The sequence below is a fragment of the Leuresthes tenuis genome, unplaced genomic scaffold (assembly GCF_036924035.1).
Source record: "Leuresthes tenuis unplaced genomic scaffold, fLeuTen1.0.hap1 SCAF_18, whole genome shotgun sequence".
NCBI classification, from domain to species: Eukaryota; Metazoa; Chordata; class Actinopteri; order Atheriniformes; family Atherinopsidae; genus Leuresthes; species Leuresthes tenuis.
Window position 1 is genome coordinate 16,006,006 of NW_027325372.1, and position 25,886 is coordinate 16,031,891.

At 39.9% G+C, this 25,886-nt stretch overlaps 2 protein-coding genes across 2 annotated transcripts; one reads left to right on the forward strand and one right to left on the reverse strand.

Moving 5' to 3' along the window:
- The first annotated feature begins 194 nt into the window (after window positions 1-194).
- Window positions 195-20,281, forward strand: LOC140274640 (probable acyl-CoA dehydrogenase 6). Its single transcript, XM_072370007.1, has 9 exons — window positions 195-412; window positions 6,026-6,146; window positions 12,764-12,893; window positions 14,498-14,604; window positions 15,788-15,955; window positions 16,171-16,344; window positions 16,780-16,941; window positions 18,744-18,894; window positions 19,418-20,281. The coding sequence occupies exons 1-9, from the start codon at window positions 212-214 to the stop codon at window positions 19,506-19,508; spliced, it is 1,305 nt and encodes a 434-aa protein (XP_072226108.1). The 5' UTR covers window positions 195-211; the 3' UTR covers window positions 19,509-20,281.
- bet1 (Bet1 golgi vesicular membrane trafficking protein) lies at window positions 19,866-21,744 on the reverse strand. Its single transcript, XM_072370008.1, has 4 exons — window positions 21,561-21,744; window positions 21,249-21,355; window positions 20,984-21,040; window positions 19,866-20,659 (listed from the first exon to the last, which is right to left on the reverse strand). The coding sequence occupies exons 1-4, from the start codon at window positions 21,577-21,579 to the stop codon at window positions 20,504-20,506; spliced, it is 339 nt and encodes a 112-aa protein (XP_072226109.1). The 5' UTR covers window positions 21,580-21,744; the 3' UTR covers window positions 19,866-20,503.
- Window positions 21,745-25,886: the final 4,142 nt, after the last annotated feature.

The window sequence follows — 25,886 nt, forward strand, 5'->3', positions numbered from 1 at the left end:
GCCTGTCGTATGATATTTAGGTTCAGAACATAAACGACTTGTGATGCTGTAGTTAAAGTATTAGAGTAGTATTTTCAGTTTATTTGGTATTTCTTCAACTGATGGAACCTGAGAGAAGTCCAGCACGAGCAAGTAACAAGAGAACAAACCTTGAACTCCGTTTCCCGAGGAGCCACATTTTGCGCATGCGCAAACACAATTGTCAACAGAGATGGCGCTGCGAGAGGCAACACGTAATTTACAACTGCTTGTCAGCAGCCGTAATTTCTACAAATTCGCCTCATTTATCGGCGTACGCTCGCTGTCTGAAAATGCGTCAACTAAATCTGTAGCGACCAGCACCCCAGAGACCCTGGCTGACCATATCATCTACACACAAGAGCACTTTGCACTGAAGGAGGCCCTCAGAAAGGTATGCAGGACGGCCAACACTCGCAGAGAAGTTTTTAGTGAATAAACCAGGGCAAAAAACGCAAGGCTATGCTGTTTGGTGTGTCACAGTTGAGTGTTTTGGTTCTCTTTTGCCTTTAAGCAGCAGTGTTTTCCAGTACAACCCCGAAAAAACAATGTCGTAGCTGTCAACAGGTCAAAGAGGTAGCCTGTTATGGCTGTGCAAATATCTGGTGTCTGCCCTTCACTTGGATTGAATAAGTCACCGACACGACTGCAGTTTGAAGGTGGTGTTTGTATATGGCCATGCTAATGGCAGCTATGGATAGAAGGTAGGTACAGCGAGGCTGCACAGATTTACACTGCCCAACACAGTTCGTGGTGTGCTTGTGTGTTTTCATGACCCACTTTCACGTCCCGGGCCTCAGACAGCTGTGCTGAACATGCTGAACATCTGTCTGGGATTGTGCGGCCCGTGTCTTCGCATATGTCAAGATTGATTTTTTTTGTGTGTGTGTGTCTGACTTGGGTCTGTAATAACGAGAGTCTATTCTCAGGCTATAAATGATCAACAGAGGTCAAATTAGGGAGGTACTGTAGCAAGGGCACATTTATGAGCTCTTCTTAGAAGACTATATGCCTCAGCTGCCATACATACACTAAAATGTAAGCTCACTTTGTTGAAAATAGATTTTGCCACATGAAATGGCTCAATGAAAAAAATAAAGTATTCTGGTGTACAAAGAATATTGATTTGACAAAGATTACTTATCCGGGTGTGTTTTTAATTGTTCTGTCTCAACGGCCCAGAGGAGAGGGCGAGATAGACTGCACAATTAGTGTTTAATTTCCTCAGCATTATATGTATGCTGCATTAAAACATTTCTGGTGATTAACAATGTGGTTAACTTGCTGAGTTTTTGCTTTGTGCCACATTTAGAACAATATTCCATTTTATCCAGCTTGCTTTTATGGCTCTTTCCGCTCGGCGTGTTGCACCTTTTTCCCGGTGTTACTCACGGTACCAGTCAGTGGCTTTGATATTATTGCTAATTGATATGATATGCTGGTAAACAATAAGAACAGGCATTAGTAATCAGCGTGACTCATTGTGCATTTGTATTACTAGACGGACAGTGGAGACAGAGGATGCGAACGTAACAAGAGCCTAAAGAATTCAGCAAGCAAAGTAAATGGAGGGAAGTTTGCTGGATCATTAAACTTTTTTTTAAAGAATGCCAGGGGGTTGAAAATAAACCAGCACTGGGAATATTGGGAAGGACGAAAATGGGAAAAGGAAATGCAGAACAATAAGTTGTCAATGCAGGAAGGGGAACTTGAGGCAGAATGGTTTATTAAAAGAATTCACTGAAGGATTGTATGTGTTTATTGATGGTACACAAATCTGGTTCGGGGAAATCCCTCAAGTTACTACTCAAGGCTGGACTCTCGAAGTGGAAATGTTTCCGCTACTAATTTTTATTTCGCTGGCTTTCACAGTCCTCTAAATAGACACAAACTGGCAAACTGGAACCAACTAGTCATGGTTTCAGCCCAGCATTTCCTGCTACACCAGGAAGCTGTTGCAGACAGAAATATCCAGGATTTCTCATGGTTGTTGTTTTCAAAGCCAAGATATTTGATATTTATTTGTTTTTGTTTTTAGTTTGTTTTTAGTTTTTTTTTCTTTCAAGTTGGTTGTTATCATTTAGTCATGATAAAAGAAAGTATGAATATTATGTAGCAATTCGTCAGCCCCTGGTGTTTGCAGCTTCTTCTTTTTTACAAGACTTACTTTTAAAGAAAGCTATTCGTAACAATCCACGATTCATTTAGTTTCAATATCTTCTGTTTCTTGATAGAAACAAATAGAAGAGACGTGGCCAGGTCACTGGAAGGTTACATTTGCCAACATATGTTCCAGGATTGGACAAAGAACCAGCAGCATACTTGTAGCAGCGTACTTGTAATAAATGAAGACAGTCGTCAGCGTAATCTGATTCAAAACCATTCGCTACCAGAAATCCTCGCGTCATGTTCTGTTAATGGATAGAATCACTCAGACACTGCTCTTGTTTGGAGCACATGAGAAGCTATGAGACTCTGTGGCAGTGTGGCACACATCACTTGTTGGAGCTATCCTATTTGCCTTCTTTAATGACTTCATGACTTTGGTATCTTGTGCCCTAGTTGGACAGTGGGGATTGCTGTGTCTGTAAAATATCTTCAAGATGGGACGTTTTAGTCCTGCTCCAAAGTGGGGAAACAAAATACAAAACTCTTGGTTATGAGACCGAATGTGGTTACTAATCCTTGGCAATAAAAGTTGCGGTAGAGTTCGTAACTTGCCTCGAACGTTTCTGAGTTGGGATGCAGCTTTGACATGGTTCGCTCAGTCGTTTCCAGCTGGAGAACGTTGTGATTGCTGCCCACTAAAGGACCACTTTTCACTTTGCTGTCGTCTTTCCAAAATATTTTAGTTCATCTTCACAGAAAAGCCATTTTTAAGTCTTTATCAGAGGGTACCAGTCAGATTTCTCACTCAGCCTCCCTCTTGTGCATGCTTTAGACTAATTGGGCGCGCCTACTTCATCACTGACTCTTATGTTCTGATTTAATTTCAGAAAAAAAATCACATTTCATTGTTGTTACTCCTCAGAAACTGGATTTTTGTTATTGATACTCTCTCATTTAGACTCTAATAGACTGGTTGGTTGCAGCTATTCTGTCTCTCTGTATTATTGTAAATTAACATCTTGACTGAAAAGTGACAATACTTTACACCGATTCTAATACCGAGTCTGATATTATGAGTTACCTCATATTTCCCGGTGCTGTTATGTTACATGTATGATTATAAAAGGTTTTGTGTTAAGCAGTGAAGGTCAGTCTTAATGTAGTATCCAGAACACCTTGTCCAGGAAAAGGTACCAACTCTCCAGACTGGACATTTTGAAATACTTGATATGTTTTTAACCTTGTCTTACCACATGGCAGGTCAGCTATGTGAAATCCCATTGGTATGTAGCACAAGTGGTATAAAATAACCTTTTTGAGGACATGTGGAATTACTCCTGTTTCCCTTTCCAGCAACTAGCCGGCCCTCCCTTTCCCCCCTCAGGATCTGAACTTTAACATGGATTGCAGGTTAAAGGGGAGGAGTGGCTGCTTTTTTTTTTTTTTTAGAATTCTTTATAAGTGCTTGTTATTGTGTTTGATGATCTGTAAGTAAGCTTTGATTTAGGCCCAGGCATGTGACCTGTATTGTTGAAATAGCGAGCTTTCTGTATGAGACAGTAAAAAAGTTGATGATCGTGTTTTTGTCTGCCATGTACTCAGATGTTTCTTACGAAGTACATTTTCTTTGGCCCGGCCAGTGATTCGCTGGCTTGGGTTTGCGTGTTTTGGCAGGAACGTGACTGTGTGACTTCTTTTTTTTTTTTTTTGCAATCCTGGAGAAAACCTGAATGCTTTTTCAGGAGTGTTTTTTTTAAAGATTTTCTCAAAGCAACATCAAAGAGATTCAAATGAGGTTTAGTTTTTTTTACTTTTCGAATTTCTGTTCACAGCTCATTTAAACTATTTACTGGATGATAAAATGGAAGCGGGTTGTTTCAGTTTCCACAGAATACTAATTTTTTATCTTTCTTCTAATAGCTCGCATACAATTTGAGCATTTCACACAGCAGAGAAACGCAGTCAATGAGCTAATAATAATGTGTCTGATAACATGGTGCATGAAAAATGTTTCTGCTTCAAGGTCAGTAACACATACAGTAATGACGCATTTATTGAAGGACATTTTGGAGAGAAACACACCAGAAAGGTACACACAGCACATAAATTGTTATTTCATCTATTTATTGGTTGCTTAGTTTGCTTGCATGACAATCCTGTGGACTAAATCTTCAAGTTGGCAATGCCTGTTGTGTGAAATAGAACTGTCTAAACAGACTGTTGACTAAATACAGCTTGAACTGTAACCATAGGTATAGATCTGAAGCGTATTCTCTGTGAAAAATTGTACGGGAGGAGCTCCTAAGCAGGCTGGAGATTTCTAAGTGCTTCTCCAGCTGTGAACCACTTCCAGGTGCTCGAAAATGAGTCAGGGCACAAAGGTTAACTGAAGTCTATTCCAAAACCAAGTTGCAGCCACTTTACTGTCATTGCAGACATGTTCGTGACTCACAAAACCAGGCACTGGTGACATGCGCTGATGGAGCAGACTGCTGCTTGAATCTGGGTTTGAGAGACAAAACGAAAGCTGCAATTACTGTTTAAGAATGTCATGTCCAATTTTGACTGCAACACATTTATTCTTCTCATGTAAATCCTCTTACTACTTAAGATCTGATACAAAGTAGCTTGAGCTTTGGTGATATGTAATGTCAGGCTGCTTTTAAACTTGGGCATTGGCCAGTTAACACCATTTGCTTCCTGTACCACGACAGCCTTCCCTTGACCATGGCTGTGTTTACGTCTTTCTTGTTTTTTTGTGTGTGTGTGTTAAAGTCAGGCATGTGTTTGGTCATCCTTCATTTTCAGCAGCTGTATCCCAGGCTTTGTGGCTTAGTAGATGGATTGGCTTCAGAGCCGCAGGGAGTTTCATCAGTTTAACTCGATTATAGCTATAGTTGGGTTATGCTCCCTAAAGATGGCGAACGGAGAGCAAGATGAAGCTACGTCCCTCTACATTTGTGAGGAGCATTGGTTATGGCACATACGACGCATTCTCCATCGTGTTGTTTGTTTCTTTCTGATGGCGGCGACAACAACAGTAATATCGTCTCCTTCAACTTCCGGGTGACGATCGTGGGAAAAAATCTCGAGCATGCGCAGAACGCTCGATCCCGGGGTCTTAATTCGATCGCAAGTAACCCGATCCGATTCGATTTCTTGTCGGATTAAGCTTGTTACATGAGCTGAATAGCTAAATTTTATTGTAATTTAGCCATTAATCCGATCCGATTGCCCACATGTAACTGCACTGAGTGCGGCTTTCAGTTCCGACCTTTAGTTTTGCATGCTGATCTAAAATATTACTTCAGAGGTTTGTGGTGTCCTGTCATGAACAAATTATGTGAGAAGTCATTTGGATATTTGCATTCGAATGCTTGAGAGCAAACGTGCTGAAGAACCAAGAAAAGGACATCATCAGTGTAAATATTTCAGTGTTCGGCCTCCAAATAGCATTTCCAGTGATACTGTGCATGCCATCCACGCTGCCACTGCATTCATCATAATTGTAGACTTCTTCTTCCTTTCCTGTAATCTATCTGTTTGACGTCGACATAGATACATAGACATAGACATAAGTATGGATGTACACAACACAACAGGAAGCATAGAAAAGTATTTAAAAAATCCTTATACATGCTTTTTCACTTGTATTGTATGTTCTTTGGGTCTTAGTCTTAAGACTACAGATAGAATAGCACAGCTGTCATTTGTTGTTAAAATCACATTTAGAATTTAAAAAAAAGAATTCAAGCATGTCAATGCAGCAGTGTGGAAACTTGCAGATTTACGCCTCGCGTTCACAATGTAACCTGGTTAAGCCTTCGTGGAAGAGCCTAAATTGGAAGTATGCACACATGCATGAGCCCATCTCTCTGCTATTTTCTGTGTGCTGTAGCTCATCGATCAGGAGATCAACCCTCACGTGGACCAGTGGGAAGCAGAGGGGATATTTCCAGCCCACAAAATCTTTAAGATCCTGGGAAATGCCGGCTTTCTAGGAGTCAACAAACCAGTTGGTAAGACAATTTCATAATCACTTTTAGAGGCAATGTAATAGTTTTGCAATAATGACTCTGCAACAGTAAGTATGTTTATATGTTTATGTGACACATTATTGTATTAGTCCAACCAAAACTGGACTTTTAAAATCTCTGTAAACATTTTAGTTTGACTGAAATCGGTCAAAACTCTGCATGTATACACTCAGCTAGACTCAAATGGGCCTAGATGCTCTGCACATCCTCCAGAGTTCCATCTTTTTGTATCTTTAAACTTGTGCTTTTCTGTAAAAGCAGAAAAGCACAAGTTTATTTTGTCAGATGGCTAAAAGTGTCAGAAATTGTGATTAATAGTACATGTGAACCATTCAAGTGACTTAAAGACAACATCTGTGCAGTAGATGTACATTTAGATATACTTACATGTAGGATGATCTCCCATAGAGAAAGTAGAATATCGTGAATGATTTCTCACACAGTCCACAGCACTGTGGCAGCAATATCAACTCAATCAGTAACTAATTTCCACTCCCATGTATGTATACCAGTACAGTAGGACAAATTAAACTAAATCTCCACATTAGTCTCCAGTCCTCCTGTTTTTGTGTGTAAGCACACACTGATGCAGGGCTGAGCCACCTCTGTTCGCCATGCCTGACTGAAGATAGACGACGGTGGGTTAATGAAGACGTCATGCAGTGTTGGGATTGATGTCAACCCCAATAACTCTGAGAAGAAAATTTACAGTTAAGATTTTGTTTTTAAAACTCAGTGAAAGTGATTAATCCTGAGGACTTTGGATCTGAAAGAGAGTGGTAGGAGGGCTGGAGTCTCATAAGTGCTTCTACTAACCTTAACAGATGTGCTCAGAAATGATAATGTCCAAAATCTCAGTGTCAATCTCACTGCATTTTCTGCCATTGCAAACAAACAGCTTTCATCGGGATTACAGACAACTTAAATTCTTTTTTTACATCATTTTAGTTAACCTGGATGCCTTACACGGATAAGGGAAAAATATTGATAACTTTTTTCAAAAGTTCAGAGATGTTTGACCTGCAGAAAATGCATCCAATACATGAGAGGTACTGTGTAAGGTGGCATTTTCAAAAATTTCAAAAACTCCCTTGATTATTCTGTAACACATCTCAGAATTTGAAAATATTTCTTGAATTAAAAATATTTGAAAACCTCAGATTAAAAAAATCATCAATCGTAATTAGAATTTATTGTTATGATTTAAGTGCCTAAATGTAAAGATGGGTGGATCTCAGCATATCCAGTGTAAACTTAATCCTTCATGCGTCCCTGCTTTAACCATTTCTACTTCAAAAAATATTTGCCTCTGCTTTTTTGCAGCTGACCTCTTGTTCAACGTGTTTTTTTTCTCTGTTTGACAGCCATTCGTTATAGTTGGTCTGGTTCACAAATACTCCCACTGTGATGATGGGCTCTGGTGTCACAGCTGTCTGCCACAATATACAGAGTATCTCTTTCCCACATGTGTACCCATCTAGGTCCTAGGTAGGGGGAGGAATGGGATAAGTAGAGTGCAGAACCACCATATAATTGTGGTTGTGATGTGTAAGACAATCTGAATATGTAAAGAGATTTATGAGAAATGACTGGCAATTAGCAGCAGATGTGATGCCTCACTGTTATCTTGAATCCCACAGTAACAGACTAATTTCTCTTAATTAATTTGACAGCTCTTATCCGTTCCGTATATGCGGTAAAAAGCTGCGGTATATCTGTCGAAGTGATGCAGAGAGGAACTAATATGTGAGCAACACTGTTGGAGCGTGAGCTGTGATGAAGACTCCACCACAAGTCTGTTGGTCAGACAAGAGGGAGGGCAAGGGAATTAAATTGTGCTGAGTGCACAGGCACTAAGCATTAGTTGACAAGATTAGAAAGAAGGATCGGCCCAGTGGTAGACTGGGTGAAGACGCACTGTACGATCAGCGAGTAGATTACTTGCTATCGGAAGTAACCAAACTACAAAAGACCTTCTTACTCGGCCAGTCACAAAGAGCTGTGCTGCTGTGACACATTAAATTGACGCTCTCTACTTTCACTACATAATAAAGTTCTTCATTCTTTTTCAAACTGAAAGCAGCTTATGAAACATTTTGGAGCTCCAACCTTTGGATTCTTAAGAGCTCAAGCACAAATATTGCACTCCATGTCCAGCTTTAGCTGAGTATTTGTACAGAATTAAGTTTAATGACAACAGGAGGAGCAAAAGTTACTGTGGTTTCATAAGTCTTTGGGGAACAAAAAAAAAGAGAATGTTTGCTTTTGCTGCAGTGCTGCTGACTAATGAGACGGATTTAAAGGGTGCTACACTGCTTTAATTGATTTAGAGGCTTGGATTACAGGAGTGGGAATAGGGATTTAGGAGTCTGTTTAATGGCAAAATGATTCATCTGGTGGAAAGAGAGATGTGGCTGTCCTTGGTCAGGAAAGAACTAGCCAAACACACTACAAAAAAAAGACCAAAAAAAGTAGTTTGAAAGAAGTCAAACGTTTGCAGTTAAACTTTGTCAACGAAGAACGGAACATAGCGATAGATGTATAACCTTTTCAATAATTATCTTAATTACGTCTTGGTTAAAAAAAACAGAGACCTCATCCTAGAGAAGTGCAAACCACATAGAGAATAAGTGAAAATGACCTCATTGTACAATAATTCTATAATTACCAGAACAGTACTCTTCATTGATGATTCACACCTCTTCAGTGAAACGCATCGCAACACAGAGCAGCTATTTTACAAACCACCATTCAGTTGAAAATGCATTCTTACTTATTTCTGTTTCCTCTTGTAATCAAATGTCCCCCGATTGTTTGTGCCTCCTTAAAATGGCTGGTGGCACTACGGCGCTCATGGTGCGTCCTCCGCCTGAATGGACTATTTTAACTGATCAGTTTGTGGACTGTTTGTTTGACCTTTGGTGTAACGCACATGTGGTCCAAAATGTGTTGTTTTAAGTGTTGGATATTGTTTCAATGCTGATAATTGTCAAAAGCAAATGATTAATAGCCCATAGTTTCCCGTTTCTACACTGACTTTCTGCCTCTTTGTCCTGTTTTACTGGTGTAATGAACCAGCTACAAACAAAAACTACAAAGCAAAATCTTGACTCTTCCCTACAGATTCTGCATAATAATGTGAATATATCTATATACAGAGATGATCACCATCTTACTTTATTATCTATTATGTTGTTTCCTGCATGATTCTCCTTAAAGGAAAAAACAAGCATTAAGTATAGCTGCTTTCAAAGGATAATCAGGCCATTTAGCTTCTTAAGGAACCTCTTTAACATATAATCTAAAGCAGGAGTTGGAGCAGGATTTAGACCACTCCCTTGCCATTCACTAAGGCAGAGCTTATACTTGCTCTATGTTTGAAACTGCAGCAAGTTTAGCAGGTCTGTTTGCAACTTTGGGAGCCATCCAAAGTGCCTCCTTGTGCAGTTCACAGACAAAACTGGACTTAGATTTTTCCCCACTCGTGATTACCTTTCAAAACATGAGGACAGGAAGTCTTCCAAGGGCAGCCCCGTTGAGGAAGAAGACAGAGATGACCCTTGGCTCCCTGCCCGTTTCCCTCTGCTCTGACAGGGAGGTATCTGCAGATTACACCATGGAAGTGGTCCTGTCCCCTGCTTGACAGATACAGCCTGGCATGAATAAGCTCTGAGTATAATTTGTGTACCCAGGCTTTCTTTTCTCATTAACTTTTACTGCAATAATAAAGTTTCATACAGTAGCTAGTGTTTTATACCGTTGGAGGCATCCATTTATGCATCAGAAACGGGTTGTAATTAGTATTCTTGGTCCTATGACCGTGATTCATCCTCTTTTTAACATCCACTTGAAAGAAGTGTTTTGTCATCAGCGGTTTGATAAAAAAACTAGAGTGTGCTGCTCCCATCATCACTGGTGTCTGCTTGTACCTTTAAATTCTCAGATTGCATACCCTTCACTTTCTGCTTCATATGGAGCTCCACCCGATGAGGACCTATGGTGAGGAACATCTGCTGCTCAGGGGAAACATATGTTTGTAGGTTTGACATACGTGGCAGAATTCTGTTTGTTTTTCTTCTGCTTGTTTGCTCAACCAGAAAGCCTGTTGTTTTGTTTAAAGTGGGATAAAACTCTGTCTGTGCTTCCCTTCGTTCACGTTAACCACCACAGGGGTTTCCAGTGCTCGGAGACTTATCACTGCACAGCTGCACCTGTTTCCTCTTATTTTTGGCTCCGGCATTCCCTTGTTCGCTTGTCCCACTTCATTGCCCTCTCTCTGCGTCCCAATTTTGTTGTTTCTCTCTCTGTCTTTGACAGGCTCTGCTTTCCCCCAGTCGATAAATCCTCTGCCAGGTCAAATTAAACCACTTTGCCTGAGTTGCATGCCTCCATGTGATAAATTCACTCATAATTTCTCATTTTTAAGTCTGCTCTCGCATCCATCATTCAGTCGCTGGCACGCTGCATTTAGTCATGGGAAAACATTTCACTGGGCATTCATGAAATGCCCCGTCTTGTTTCTTTTGACTCATTATCATAAAGACTTTTTCTAAAACAAATAGCTGTTTCGATCAGCTGTGGGATAGTGATGTTTTCCGGTTGTGTTTCTTAAATGTCCACTTAGACTCAAGGATGAACTGATTAAATGTTGATGGTTGATTTAGATTGTGACCACTTCTCACATTTGGTCAATTACTAAATTAATGATGCTTATCTTTGGCTACCCACTCTAAGACTTTGGTGATTGTGGTGGTTTTCTGTGTATCATTTTTAGCCTTTTTGCTGTAGCATTGATCTGTAGTATAATATTACTTGTTATGGTTTATTTTCTGTCAGAATCAGCTTTTTAACAAAACATAAAATGCACCGAATAGCTTTTAGAAGTGTCCTTTGAAGTGTGAGCTGCATTAGTTTGGATGTCTCCTGTGTCTTCACACGCTGGCAGAGGCACTCAAACGCAAGGTAGTGATTCTCGTTTTCTACTCCCAAACATCTGCTTGTTTCTATGTTTTTTTTAATTCATTCATTTTTTTCATTTTATATTCATATTTATATTTACATTTGCCAAATCAGCTTGAGAAAGGCAAAGTGTCAAAGCAAGTATGTTCTTATAAAAAACAGGCCATTAATTTCACAATCGGCGTTGCAACTGATAATGGGAGGAAAGCTGAAGAGACTGGCCTTTATGAGGATGATTGACAAAGTGAGCACTTCTCAACTCCATTAAAAACCTGAGCTCCAAGGTCCTTTGCTTTCTTTGTAAATGGGATGTAGGAAAGCTCCTAACCAGGTTTTTTATTTTATTTTATGCTAAGTAGAACAGATGCGATGACACCATGATTACAGTGACCCTTATTTGCAATGTGCTTCTGATTCCCCTGCAGTGCTTTTTGCACGTAATTATAGATGGCGTAATTAAGGATAACATCCTGTTATTAATTTGATTGGCTGCTCCAGTGGCACCAGATCATTTCAGAATATTCTCTACACATTCCGGTGAACAGTTTGCGTGTTTGTGCACACAAACCACTTTTTCTTTATTAAAGATGACAGAAAAGACTGAAGTGAAACAGGGGATTAATGAGGTTTTGGGCATATTAATTCGGATAAAGTTTCCTCCTCTTTCAACCCAAAAAAAGAGAAAATTTTGACAATATTGAAAAACTAGTAGATTAAAATAGTAATGATCCTTTTTTCTGAAATGCAGTGATTCTTCTATGACTTTTATGGAATTAGCTTACAGTATGAACCCAAGATATTTCACGTTTGGGCGTTTTCGCGTTATCTGCTTTTTCTTTTTGACATTTTAAAATACACCAGGGCTGCACAATATGGCAAACTTACAGCAGACAACGATATCAACACGTGCAATATCAACATTTCAACAGACTGCTTGGACTGCAGAAAATGACGTAGAACTGGTTCACAGCAGACTTAAAGTAGTGGCAGCTGTATTAATAAGGGCTGCATTCCACTTCGACAAAGCTCTATAACTGACAACTGACCGACGTGCACAGATGCAGAGGTGGAACGCAGCCTTTGTTGGTACATCTGAGCTCAACATCAAATTCTAAAATATTTGTTTATGCATCACAAATTTTATTGTCAGTTGATCAAAATGCAATCTTCAAGTTTTCCAAATATTGTGAAGCCCAAATATAATTCCATTTCTTTATTTCAGGCTTGCAACACATTCTTGAATAAGCTTCGGCTTTTGTTGGCATTCCTTCTCAAAACATGAGGACTGATTCTTCTGGCAGTCATATCTTAATGGAATGAGGTGTTACATTTTTGGTTTAGAACATGTTATCTGTTAGGGACACGTCAGGATTGTAGGCAGGCCTGTACATTGCCCATACATTCTTCTCCCTGAGCCATGCCTATTTAATCTGAGCAGAATGTGGTTTTGTATTGTCATGTTAAGCAATGAATTCTTTAACAGTTGAACAAATTTGGGCCGGTTGCTGGGCTGTACGGTTCCACTCAGTCATCAGATTTTCAATGATAAGGTCGAACAAGAGACAACTACGATATTGATAAAAGGCAGGAATCCACTCAGTAACCTCCCAGATTTGAGCTGTTCTTTTTGTTCTGCGCAGAGTATGGAGGCTTGGGGCTTGACTTCAGCTACAGTGTTGCTGTGTCAGAGGAGCTGGGCAACATCCGATGTGGAGGGATCCCCATGGCCATCGGCGTACAAAGTGACATGGCTACTCCAGCGCTGGCCAGGTACAATCCGAGAAGCTTGTGCTGAATATTCTGATTCCCTTCTTGTCAGTACTGCGTTAAACCCTTAACATTGAACACTCTGACTCAGTGCTGTCACATTCATTTAATAGACATTTTGCTTATGTAACTAATCCCCATCAATCGCAGGACCTTCTCATCAAAATGACAGGCTGAAGCAGCTGTGCTGCTTTGTTGTTGCTATGCTTTTACACCACCTCTCGTAACTTGTAATAGAGCGTGTGCACAATTTTGGACATCCTTTGTTTGATTTCAGAGGCATTCAGTGTTTTCTCAATCAGATCTCAAGCAGCCAGTGTTTAGCTGTCTGCCATGTCTGCATGTCTACATAAATCTATGTAAACGTGTTAGTCAAACCGAAATCGTACCAGATTGAGCTTCTTGAAACTGGACATGCACACCCAAATAGTGCAGTTTGGGGCTGAATCACCCTGCATCTATACACGATTCTAAGGCTCTTTGCATGTGTTTCAAAGTTCCATCTATTTTTAAATCTTTTTGTAAAAGCGTAAGTGTACATTAATACAACTGAATTCCCAATAAAGATGCTCACAATTCACATATTTCTATGTTTGCTTGTCAAAAAGCTAAATGTGTCAGAAATTGTGACTGGAAAGCAGCCCATTAAGACTGCGTGTCACCTTAGGGTCATTAAAGCACTTCCAGACTGTCGCTCTGCTGTGGTTAAATCCTATGTTTCTTTACAATATGAGCATAGTGGAGGATGTTTTTTGCACTGCTAAAGGAGACTGAGATGTGGGTGGGGCCACATTAAGATAGTCATCGTTCACCCATGTGGCAAAAATCTTCAAAATATACACTTTTCAGAGATGAATTTTAGGGGATTAAAAACTTCTGTAGTGGGACTTGTTCTGACTCGGCACACTGCAATCCAGTGTCTGTAAGTAACCGTGACACCAGGCTGTCCCCTCCTACTTTCACTGGACTCAAATATGCTTTTGCAAAATCTTTTAAATGTGGGATATTATTATATGATCATTATCATTAGTTATAGTAGTAGTAGTTGTTGTTGTAGTAGTAATGTTATTCTCATTTTTATTTAAGAAGAAACAGTAAAGTTGCACAGCCAGTGCTTCAAGTTGCTCACTATGGAGGATGTATTGGTTAATATGTCTGGTAACAGTTTGTCTCATCTGTGTCGGGCCTTGGCTGGTCGTGAAATGTCCTGCTTAGAAGCTGCTGGTGACACAAGACAGAATTCAGTGAAATATGCAGTTGGACTCTCAGGAGCTTAATTAAGAGATCCACAGTCGCCTCCAACAAGATTTAAGTATGAAGAGAGTGCTACTAAAAGAGAAGCGGTACCATGGGAGCTCCCGTCTGTGTCCCGCTGGAATTGTGATTGCCTCAAACATGGCAGTCTTGTAACTGTGGCTGTAGCTTGCTGCAGTTGCACAACACAGTTTAAGGCTTTGACACAACTTCTTTGAGACTCCCCCCTCCTGTTATATTTAGATTAGATGTGGAAAATATTTGGGATGTTTTCTTGATCTGAAGCTAATCCTCGGAGGACTTTACAATGCTGCCATGGTTAGTATTTTTTATGCATTTCTGTGTTTGTGCAGGTTTGGTTCAGATGACCTTAAGAAAGAGTTCCTCCTTCCTTCCATCATGGGAGACAAGGTGGCCTGTCTCGGGGTTAGTGAAGTTGGAGCTGGCTCAGATGTCTCAAGTATGTATTTTTTCTTCAGCTTTCTAACCATTCAGTAACTAAATCCCTCTTATACAGTATGTTGCTCGCCATATGAGGCCAGTGTTATGACATTTTTGTCTGTATTGCTTTTCCTCCTAATGTAATCCAAGTGCAACTGGACTTCTCTTTTTGATTTCTTTTAAAAAAAAAGAAAAAAGACACACCAAGCCAAATCAATTATGTGGACAGCAGCATCAGTTTCACATGGGAGGATTTCAAAACATAACAAGCTGTACTTTGTGGACTATCCTGCGCACATTGAGGAAGATGGATGGGTCAACACTGAGGTGTGCCAATAAATCAACACTCAGACTAGTACCTGCTCTCCACAGACATCATAAAAGCAATTCAAACCTTTGGACAGCTACACTGCGCTTTTGTCAAGTCCGTAAAGAAATCTGGAAAAACACAACACCGCATCCAACAGAGAGGAAATGAAGTAGAGGCCCCAAAATATTGTTATACCATATGTGGCAGGAGCTTCTCCAAACACAGCATCCTGGTGCACTTCAAGCCTAACCTAAAAAACTGGTTCACCCAAAGGTTAAAACACCCAAACGCAAACTGTCCAGCATTGTATATGCGACCCACATCAGCGACGAGTGCACAAACCTTAATATCGGGGTGACTAAACAACCAGCGCATGACCATCGTTTCAGGTCCAGACTCAGTGGTTTCACCTACATCTCAAGAACAAGGCTCTTCTCAAGAGAACTAATGGATAGAAGGTTTGAGAGAAGAGAGAAAAACAGCCACTGATGTTAAACGGGATAAAAAGACCACTTTAAACAGAGGAGGTCTCTGACATAATACTTACAAATGCAGTTTTGTTCTACTCCCCAGACTCTTGTGACCAAAACATTGTTACATTTGGTCAACGACCTACAGAATGGACGGATGGGTCAGTGATGCACAGTGACTCAAAGTGCAAATGCAAGTGCATGGCCTGACTGGGAAGTGAAAAACTTTTTGTGTGTATTCAGAAGATTTCTTTCTTTTCTTCAGTAATTCAACCTTGACAAAAGTAAGCAGTCTTGGACTTGCTGTGTTCATTTAAGAGCCAAAACTGTATTGTTTTTGCCCCAATCGTCTATTTAGAGGTTTTATTTAACCGTCTGTCCTCACTTTCATCTTTGCAATAATCTTCTTCTCTGCGATCCAGGCATCATGACCAAGGCGGTGAGGAAAGGAGATGAATTGGTGATAAACGGAGGAAAGATGTGGACCACCAACGGCACCCAGGCTGACTGGATGTGTCTCCTCGCCAACACCAGTGACGGACCGCCACACAGGAACAAATCTCTCATCTGTTTGCCCATGAACCTGCCAGGTACAATCAGTTACTTAATGGTTCTAAGGTTTTTCTATATATTATCTGTTCTATTAAATGCATATAATTTGTGCATCTCATAGCTCAAAAGACAATCCTCAAATCTGATATTTGCTATTTTCAGGATGTTCCGAAATAGCAGCTGTTGTTTTTGTAATATTGCGCTATTGCGTTAATAAAAACGTTCATTACGTTTTCTGTCCCTTCTTACGTAGGAGTCCACATCGCCCGGAAGATTGATAAAATGGGTATGTGGTCATCGGACACAGCTGAAGTGTTTTTTGATGACGTCCATGTGCCTTGCAAGAACATCATCGGCCAGGAAGGCATGGGCTTTACTTATCAGATGCTCCAGTTCCAGGAAGAGAGGCTCTGGGCAGTGGCCAATAGTGAGTGAACTGTTTTTACAGAAGTTAATCACCCCGTTTCTCTGGGAGTAATGAAATGTGATTTCCAGAGTTTTACAGTTTTTTTTCCCCGGGTTTAATATCCCACCTCTCTGTTGCCGCTTCCGAAAAGGGGGAGGTAAGGTCAAGTCAACCATGAAAGGTTTTGAAACAGTTGTTTACTTTGGAGTTTGAGTTAGAAGCGTGACTCAATTTTTTCAGGGGAAGATGGTGGGAGAAACTGTTTAGAAGAGAATTAAAATAAACTGCTTTTATTGAATCAGATGGCTGCTTGTCACACTGTTCCGCTTAGTGACAAATTGCACAAGCAAAAGCTAAGTCTGTGCAGTTCAGGTAGATACTTTGCAATGCATTCAGTGAGGCTGTCGAGATGAACTTCAAATCATATTTCCTTCTCATGTTGTTTTGCTCTTTCAGTTGTGACCACAATGGACACCATCATTCAGGAGACTATCAAGTACACGCGGCAGAGGAAGATCTTCAAGCAGCCTGTCCTGTACCACCAGACGGTTCACTTCAGGCTGGCTGAGCTTCAGACGGAGGTCGAGCTGCTCCGCTCCCTCCTCTACCAAGCCACAGGTGAAGTCACATGACAGAGATGGAAAAGCAGCATCTGAATGACGGTGTTCGCCGCACATAATGCCTTCTGAGTTTTGTTCAGAGCAAAACGACACACTGAGATGACACACATGAAGCATTTACCGTTATAAGCATTTCGAGTGTTTATTTTTGAAAGAAATACACATTTGTACGCACACGTAGCCTCATATTCTGACCTGTCCGACTGTCCGGTCTCTGGTTCATTCTGTGGAGTGAGATGACCACTTCAAACTTAGAGCAAGAGCCACCAGGAAGTGGCTCAGAAGTACCCTCAGCAACAAAAACAAGGAGTTCTACAACTTCTCCTCACTCCATTCAGTGCTTTCTCGTCTCCTCTCTTCTCTATCCTGCTGCCCATGACCCCAAAATTGTTCACAGCACGACATCTTCATGGATGTGTCCGTTTCCACATGCATGTCAGAGACAGAGGAGTGAGGAGCTTTGGTTACAGCCCCACCAGGCTTTTTGATTGGACCACCATTCTTGTCCCAGTTGACATGCACAGGAGGGCAGGAATGCAGTTATTAAGCAAAGTGTGTCTGATGCTGCAATGCTTTGGGCTGTGTGTGGACATGTTCATGACATTCTGCTGCTTTTAACTTTCATAGTGTAGCTTCAAGTGTAGCTGGAAACGCTGCACAGGCGTCCTTCAGCTACTGACTGGTGATTTTGTCTTCAAGCGACCGCGAGTTGATGACACATTATTCTTAATGGGCTGATCTTTTGTCATGATTTCTCTTTGACCCAAATCTGTGAAGGAGAGCAGCTTTATTGTGAATTCTGCTTAATGTTTTGGAGTCATCGCATGAAGAAACAGACTCTGTTTCTGCCTATATCCTCAGTAGACTTGTGGCATTATTTCTGGAAGCATCCTCACTTTGAATGCCTGATCATTGAAATGGCCTGAAAATGTCAGGGTTTTTTTCTTAGTGTTCCAAACAAATAATATGAAACATTTATTCAGCTCTTTATTTTTGCTTGTATTTATCCTTACTCCTGCTTGGGGGAGGAAAAACAAACAAAAGAAACAGTTTTAAGAATGAAGAAACAGATCAAAAGTTGCAGCAAGTAAAGTAAAGTAACAGGAAGAGACAATGCTGTACGTTTCAGGAATAATAGCAGTGCACTTAATTTCTGAATTCCTGCTTTGAGTTTTCCATTTCTTTCATTTCTGTTTCTGAAAACATCTGAAATGATAATGAAAGTAGGACGCTTTGTTGCTGATAAAAACAGAAGGACCACGTTGACGAATCCTAAATATTTTCAGTAAAGCTTGTGTCATTTGAAGAGAAGCCTTGGTACCCCTGGATCTCCTGGAGTTTGCACCCTAAAACTGTTGCATAGTACTTGATATTTGTCTCATGCACAGTTCTAAATTGTTGTTTTTGGCCACCACACCGAATCATGTCAGACTTTGTCTTAGTGTGGAATGTTCAGGATTGTTGTGAGATTATACCCAGTGAGTTCAAGCAGCTGTCCTTATGACCCGTAATACCAAAGATAAGACTCTAGTTTACTCTGTTCTCTGAGAATACGATTTCCAAACTAGCAGTGAGCAATTCTTCCTTGTCAAACCTTTCTGCGTTTAAAATAAAATTTAAAAAATAATAATCAGAAAGTGCCCACAATAATAAACATTTATCAAAACAGGAGAAAGCTTTGACTGAGGGGGGAAAAAGGTGAATCTTAGTGATATTGAAACTGAACATCTTTAATATATTGTCTCCTTCCCTCTCACTTTCTCCCCTGCTCATTTCTTTTTCTTCTTCTTTTTCCTGCAGCGCTATACATTAAAGGCAATGATGTCACCAAGCTGGCATCCATGGCCAAATTAAAGGCGGGCCGCCTAGCTAGAGAGCTGAGCGACAGTTGTCTCCAGTTCTGGGGAGGGATGGGCTTCACCAGTGATGTGTTGGTCAGCAGATTTTACAGGTAAGACGAGAATTGATAAAAAAAAAAACAGTTTTTCATTCAGGCTCCAGCTTTTGTGGCCTTGACCAGACAGCCGCAAGTTGTCTGTGTGTGTAAATAAATAATGTGTGCCGTGTTTTCGTAAATTAAATATGAAGAGTGCGCCCTCGGATTTTCTGTTTTCTGCCCCAGTGAACTCATCACAAAAACAGATCTAATCTGACCACTAAACCATAATATAGCTTCACCAGTCACTGGCACATCATCTATTGTCACGGGGCTGACAACTAAGCATCTGTGTGGGGTTTGGAGTTTCCATGGTAACAGCGCAACCTCACAAAATGAAGTTTGATAATGTCATGGCACTTTTCTCCGTGCAGACATCCGATGATGTGGTTAAAAAAACAAAAAAAAACAATGTAAAAATGTAACTATTATTTCTTAAGTAGTGAGGAAAAAAGTGTTTGATTGATAATCAGGCGCAGCTCATTGCTCAGACCGTCGTGGATGAAAACATGTATTGACACTTTCGTCGTTTCTGCAGGGATTCCAGGTTATTGTCGATCGGTGGAGGAGCTGATGAGGTGATGCTGGGAATCATTTGCAAGTACATGGACACACAGCCCAAGAAATGATGTCATCAACAGCCACCCCAGAGGCCGATATCACAGCCGTCCTGATAAAGTGCTAATGACTGGAAAAAATAAATAATAATAAATCACTGAAGTGCAATTCTGACATTTTAACCCTTTGATCTGTTTAGCAAAGTAGTCATGAAGTCCGTTCAACTACCCACAAATTAAGCTTTTTCTTTTGTTCTGTCTATAGATGATTGAAAGCTCATGCTTTAAAGACTTGCTGTATTTTTTTAGAATAAATCCAAATAGTGTAAATAAAACTGTTTGTGTTCTTGAGTCTCTTTATAGGTCACCGATTCATTCATAAAACCACGTAAAAGACATTTATCACATCCAAATCGTTACACTGACCAATTCAGAGCATAAAATTTGTTTATTTACATTAACAACATTTTTACAAAGTTGACACAATGAAGTACAAGGCTTTTGTATGCATGGATGTCTGATGATGTAATAAATCCATTCATTCCTGAACACAAACTCTTCATTCACGCTATTATTCCATAAGTTAAATCACTTTTACACAACGTGCTGAATGTTAGCTCTTCCGCAGCACTTGATCGTTCATACTGCTGCTGTAGGGTTCTTGACACTGGTATTTTATACCGTATTAACAAGGTAAATCCTACATTCTATCTTTTCACTCAAGGTAGATTAGCCAGATATGAAGACTGTGCAGATAGTCTGCATCAGGCATACAAACAGTATACAGGATGCTGTTCTTGGTCAGTTGTCATCTCAGACCTTTTCCACTCAACCTAAACCAGTTTCACTTTTTCAATCATTAGCAGTCCTTTAGTTCTTTCACAACTCCGATTGGGGTCATTGTGTGAAATGCTCAGACAACAGGGCACATAAAGCTGAGTCATTTAGAAATGATAAAAAAAATCCTTGCCTTACATCATCATCAATGTCCTGAATTAGTTTAGAAACGTATCAGACTGGGAATGAAGATGTGGCAATCAAGGGCCAAGTCCAACAGGGAGCTCTTTTCACCTCAACTTGATGAACCAGTACAGGACAAAGAGGACAAAAAAGCAAAAGAGCAGCATGTAGCACAGCAGTTTGGTCTGACTGCCTCTGGACAGCTGCTTGACTCTGCCGATGGTGCGTCCCAGCAGTCCGCCTGTCGAGTCAAAATCTGTGTCCTGCGGCGGGAAAGAAGGGTTAGAGAGTTCAACTAGGCAGACCACAGCAAATCTGGGGAGGTTTCTGAAGTTTGCTGCAGTACTATTTGGTTTCCTCTATTCCGTAACACATCACCTCTCACATTTCTGAGCAAAATATTACAGCTTCTTCTGTTACACTACCTTAATAGATTTGAGTATCTAGAGTCAGAAACAGCAGGAGTTGTCTTACTTGAAAACTAAGTACAGCTTATGTTGTAAGACCACAAGTGGTTGGAAAAGTCTTAATACTTTTGCCTCGTTTTGTTGCTGGATCAGCGATAAAGGGGAAAAAAATCAACTCACCATTTCATCCAGCATTTTATTCTGATATTTGACTTCTGTCCCAATGTCAATGGACAGCTGTAAATCAAAAGTACCAGTAAATAATTGCCAACCCACAATAATATTAACACACTTATTTCAGACCATCTCATGCATCCAAATCAGAAATGTGTCAGAAACCTTTAAGCCACATTTACATACAAACTTAAAACAAAGACAAAGCCATAACTCTAAAGCACATCCTTTTTTCATCACAGTGTAACTACGGTCGTCAGAAGTTACTTACACTTTTCAAAGCGCTGACTTTGGCTCTCAGTCCTTCCTGTAGGTGCTCATTTTCTTCTTCGTACACACTGTATCCACTTGCTACATATTGTCCAGGCCCTCCTTCACCTGTTTGAAAACACAATACACCGTTACTGAAGTCTTCTCCCAGCTTTCTACTCCAGTTATGTGTGATAAAAGGTAGCGGAGTTGAATTAATTTGAGCCTGGCGTCCACAACATTGAATATTTCTTTCCAGATGGCAACAACGTTAGCTAGCTAGCAAGTAAGCTAAATGTGAGCTCCTATATCACAGACTTAAGCCGTTTCTTACCCAATCCGGCGCGCCTCATTTTGACCCGCGGAAGCTAAAACTGTCCAATATATGAAAAGTGAGTTATAACAATAGAGACTAAACGAGCAGAAAATCACAGTTAGCAAATACCGGGCAAAGGTAGCAAGTCTTTACGTATAAGGAAACGCCACGACACCGTACGGTGGCCGAGGAGGGCTATTATTTACTAGCAAAGCACTAAAACGCAAAAAAAAAAACAGAAACGTTTTCCCGTGACTGAGGGTGGAACAGATATAAAGAATATCAGGCATCAGATAACAACTTTAAAAATACTGAAGCATAACGCAGTTGAGACTCAACACATTCATCATTTTCTTTTATTTGACATCATTCCAGTGTAAAAAACTGATGTAGAGATCTTCTGGAAAGCTGATTTAAAGCCAGTTTAACACACTGGGCCATCACAAACTTGGTGTTTTGAAATCAGACATTTCTATAAATGTTTGTCAATAAAAAGAAAAAAGCATATCCTCTCTCCTCTTCTATTTTCTAAAAATAGTTGACAAACTGAACATCAAGCTGTTTAAGTGAAATGTATCCATCAAAATCACTAACTTACCGAGTTATTTAATTTATTTATTTTGGCTACCACAAGAGTTACTGCTGGCCATAAGATACTATTCAGGTTTAAGGCACTTCTCTAATTTCTACTTTTTTCATGGAACCATGTTTTCAGGGAAACTAATATTGTGTCTTCAAAGATTTACACTGTGATCTTGAATTCGCATGTGTTTGTCCTTGGCTTTACACTTGGATTTATGGCTCTGGTCTGGCTCTACTCTTCACTGTGTGTCCACAGGAACTTTGAAATTATAGGTAGAGAGAAGGCTCATTATCCCAGGCGGCAACACAGTGAAAAGTGATGTTTCTTTAAAGGTTTTATACAGTGCTTAGAGGAACATTTTTACATACATTACTATAGCACCATTAAATGCTGTGGGTTTTTTTGTTGTTTTTTTTACTCTGCTGTCAAGCTCACCACAAGCTTTCCTTGCACAAACTAGAAATTAAATTATTTGGACATGAGCGTACAGATGAAATGTGGTAGTTGAAACAAAAAAAGAACATGTCTTTGAGGCCTAATATCAAATAAAGCACTGATAAACTGATCAGAGTATGTGAATCTAGTTATTAGGTGGCTTGTATTTCATGAGAGAAGTTGGCATTTCTTTAAACAGGAAGATGTTTTGGAGGCAGAAGTCGTCAATTATGACTGCATTTCATGACATTTAATTCGCTTCACTTGTGGACAACAGGGTATCACATTCATCTTTTATGTTTATACTCCATGGCCTTATACAGGTGCCACTCTGGAGTGCTTGCAGTTTTTACACACAATCTCCACCATAGAATTCCCTGCTGTGAAGTGCACATATCAGCAGTGTGAAGGATGTCCAGAAGAATGTTCTCCTCTCACTCTCTGGACATTCTTTGGTTGTCATGTGTGAAAGCAGCTTATTAGAGTACCTTTAAAGTAGGTTTTTAAAATAAAATTTCCCTGCCTCCTTCAAGCTTAGGGCCTTTTTGTGTGGAGTTTGCAAGTTTTCCCATTTGCTCTGGGTGCTCCAGTTTCCTCTCTTGCAAGCTTAAATCAACTGGTGATTCTTAGCTGACTGTGATGGAGTGACAATCTGTCCAGTTTGTACCCGACCCCCCGTCTTTGACAGCCTGAATAGCCCCCTGACCCAGAACAGGATAAAGCAATAATAGAAAATGAACAGTGAACATTTTCATTGCATCCCTTTTGGATATCTTTGCCAGAAGCAAAAGCAGATAAATGCATACTGACTAACAATGCTGTTCAGACAACATAACTGATTAAATTAATTTAAACCATTATAATGAAATAAACACAATTGAAATTTTGCATGTGTCTCATCTGCAGTTTCTGGTCAAGTGTGCCGCAAATCAAGAATCTATTTTAGATGCTACTGAGACTTGATTGGAGGACAGAGAAGAAATATGAACGAGAAGGTGACAGAGCCACTAACAAAGACAAACTGCATTCATCAGTGAATTCATCGCCATCTATCTTTATTGACCGTGCCTCATATGTATTCTGAACTAACAGCATTCATCTATGGCATAAGCAGGGATTGAGAGCTAATCATCTTATCGAGCAACAGTAAACACTGCGTTACCCTGTTCAGTTAATGTGACAATTCTGATTACTGAAAGCCTGTCTCTGTTGAGGTCGTGGTTTTTGTTTTCATTGCCATGACAGCAAGTCAAGACATTATCATATTGAGACAACACATGTCTAAATTTAACTGTACTTTATTTGACTCTTTTCATTCTGTGTGCATCTGTAAGGGGTTACCAGAATTATTTTACAAGCTGAGAAAAAGTGGTCCTTTCAGTTGTCAAGCTATGACAAATTGATTATTTTAGTTTAAAAGGATAGCAAATGAATGTATATCAAACAGTCTGTGATGCAACATCTTGTTAAGCTATAAGATGTTTCCTTATCAAGATGGTATTTAAAAATCACACTTTTCTTTGCTTCTTACTTTCATCTTTGAACCAAAATACATACCATATTGGCACATACGTTTTCTCCCTTCAGTAGCAGAACATATAAGGATAAGATTGTCATGATGATCCTTTTGACTCAGATGGATTATTTCCTTTGAGCATTTTGAAATGCGATCATCATAGAGTGGAGACAAATATTCTTTGCAGGTTCAATATGAGGACATACTGAAACATCCATCTGTTCTGAATGAAAGAGTTTCTCAATATTTCCAAAATCCTAGAGGTGCTGTTTAGCAGTGATTAGCTGGCCTCATCCCCTCATACATCATCCCTCACCTAACCTTGTGCCAATATTGCAAGAGGCAGCAAATCTGATTTGAGGGATCAAAATGACTTTCATGGCATTAATTTATTTCCATCCAATATCTTATAAATAAATACAGATTTAAGCTCTGACCAACCATAAATCATTTCAATGCCCTAGCACTCATCTCCTTATGTTTCAGCAAATGGGTCCTCCATTTGTGTCACCTTGACATAAGTGTCAAAGAAAAGAAGATATTGATTGAAATGTGTTTGTGCATCTCAGCTCTCTTTGTGGTGCTGTTAGGATTAGGGTCTTTAGAGAAGAGGAAGGCATTTGGAATTGCATTTGGATGTTTTGAAAGTTAGTATTTATCCTCACTGCGATATGTGGATCCAGGACAGCCAGTCAATAAATACATTAATATTATAATCATAAGATTTTCTAAAAGTTGTTTGTTATATCTGATCTAGATTTTAATCTTGTGTGTTGGGAAAAAAAGCAACTATATTGATCCCAATATGCCAAATCCCATTATATGTTGCAGTTAGTTTTTGTTTTGTTTTGTTTCCAATTGTGATCAACTCAATTATTCATTATAAAAAAGTTATTGTGTGTGGTTATTGCTGCTGGCAGGAGTCACCTCCCATGGAGAAACTCGCAGCCAACAGTTTAACATGTGAGGTGCAGAGATGCTCCTTCTCAGGCAGAGAGATGTTATTTCAGCAAAGTCTTGATGAAATGCACACAATGACCCTTCTTATTTTTCTGCTGTGGTTTCATCAGGGCTCCAAGCTTTTCCATTTTATCTGCCAGTGACCCCACATTTCCTAAGTCGGTCAATGGAGGAAATGTTTCAAACTTCCTCCTCGTTTGTCTCTATTTTGTTGATGCTCTGCGTACTCTACATTTGCTCTTTAGCTCATCTGGATTTGGGCCCTGCTCAACCAGCTGCTCCCAGATGCAAACTTCAGGAACAACAGGAACGTTGCCATGGTTACTCATCATCATAGATGTAAATAAGTGGCAGAATTATCTGTAGAAATCCTTCCAACAGCACAGCATCCAAACCAGCACAGGAATATGTTTCAAAAGCTTTGTGTTTTCTTATTTGTTGGAGGTATAACGCACTGGCTGGCTACTCTACACATAATGTCTAATAACTAATCCAATTCTTAAGTCACGTATGACTTTAACAAATGAGTGGAGTTTGTATGTCATTTGGTGAGACAAGACCATAATTAGCTGAAAATGAGAACTGCTGAGTTACACCTGTGCTGAACCTCTGCTGATACTTAACATTGTTTCCCTCACCCCAATTAGCATGATTTCCCCAGAGAGTGCAGCAGAAATGAGTCTGATGACAGAGGAGGAGAAATGTAGAGGAAAGCATGCCACAGGAAAGATCAAAAGGATGCTAATGTGTTCCCACTGTTAGTCTCACAAATGAGAATTTTGACTCCCACTTAATGATCATTTGAATAACGGTTAAAGAGACTCTGCTGACCCTTTAGTCTACCTTGCTG

Excerpts from the sequence above, each read along its gene's own strand:
- bet1 (XM_072370008.1), bottom strand. Across the intron at positions 21,041-21,248 it reads AAGTCAGCGCTTTGAAAAGT|CTGTCCATTGACATTGGGAC; the intron begins GTAAGTAACTTC and ends TTTGATTTACAG. Across the intron at positions 20,660-20,983 it reads ATAAAATGCTGGATGAAATG|GACACAGATTTTGACTCGAC; the intron begins GTGAGTTGATTT and ends TTCCCGCCGCAG.
- LOC140274640 (XM_072370007.1), top strand. The coding sequence starts at position 212 with ATGGCGCTGCGAGAGGCAACACGTAATTTACAACTGCTTGTCAGCAGC. Across the intron at positions 6,147-12,763 it reads AGGAGTCAACAAACCAGTTG|AGTATGGAGGCTTGGGGCTT; the intron begins GTAAGACAATTT and ends TGTTCTGCGCAG. Across the intron at positions 16,942-18,743 it reads CCTCCTCTACCAAGCCACAG|CGCTATACATTAAAGGCAAT; the intron begins GTGAAGTCACAT and ends TTTTTCCTGCAG.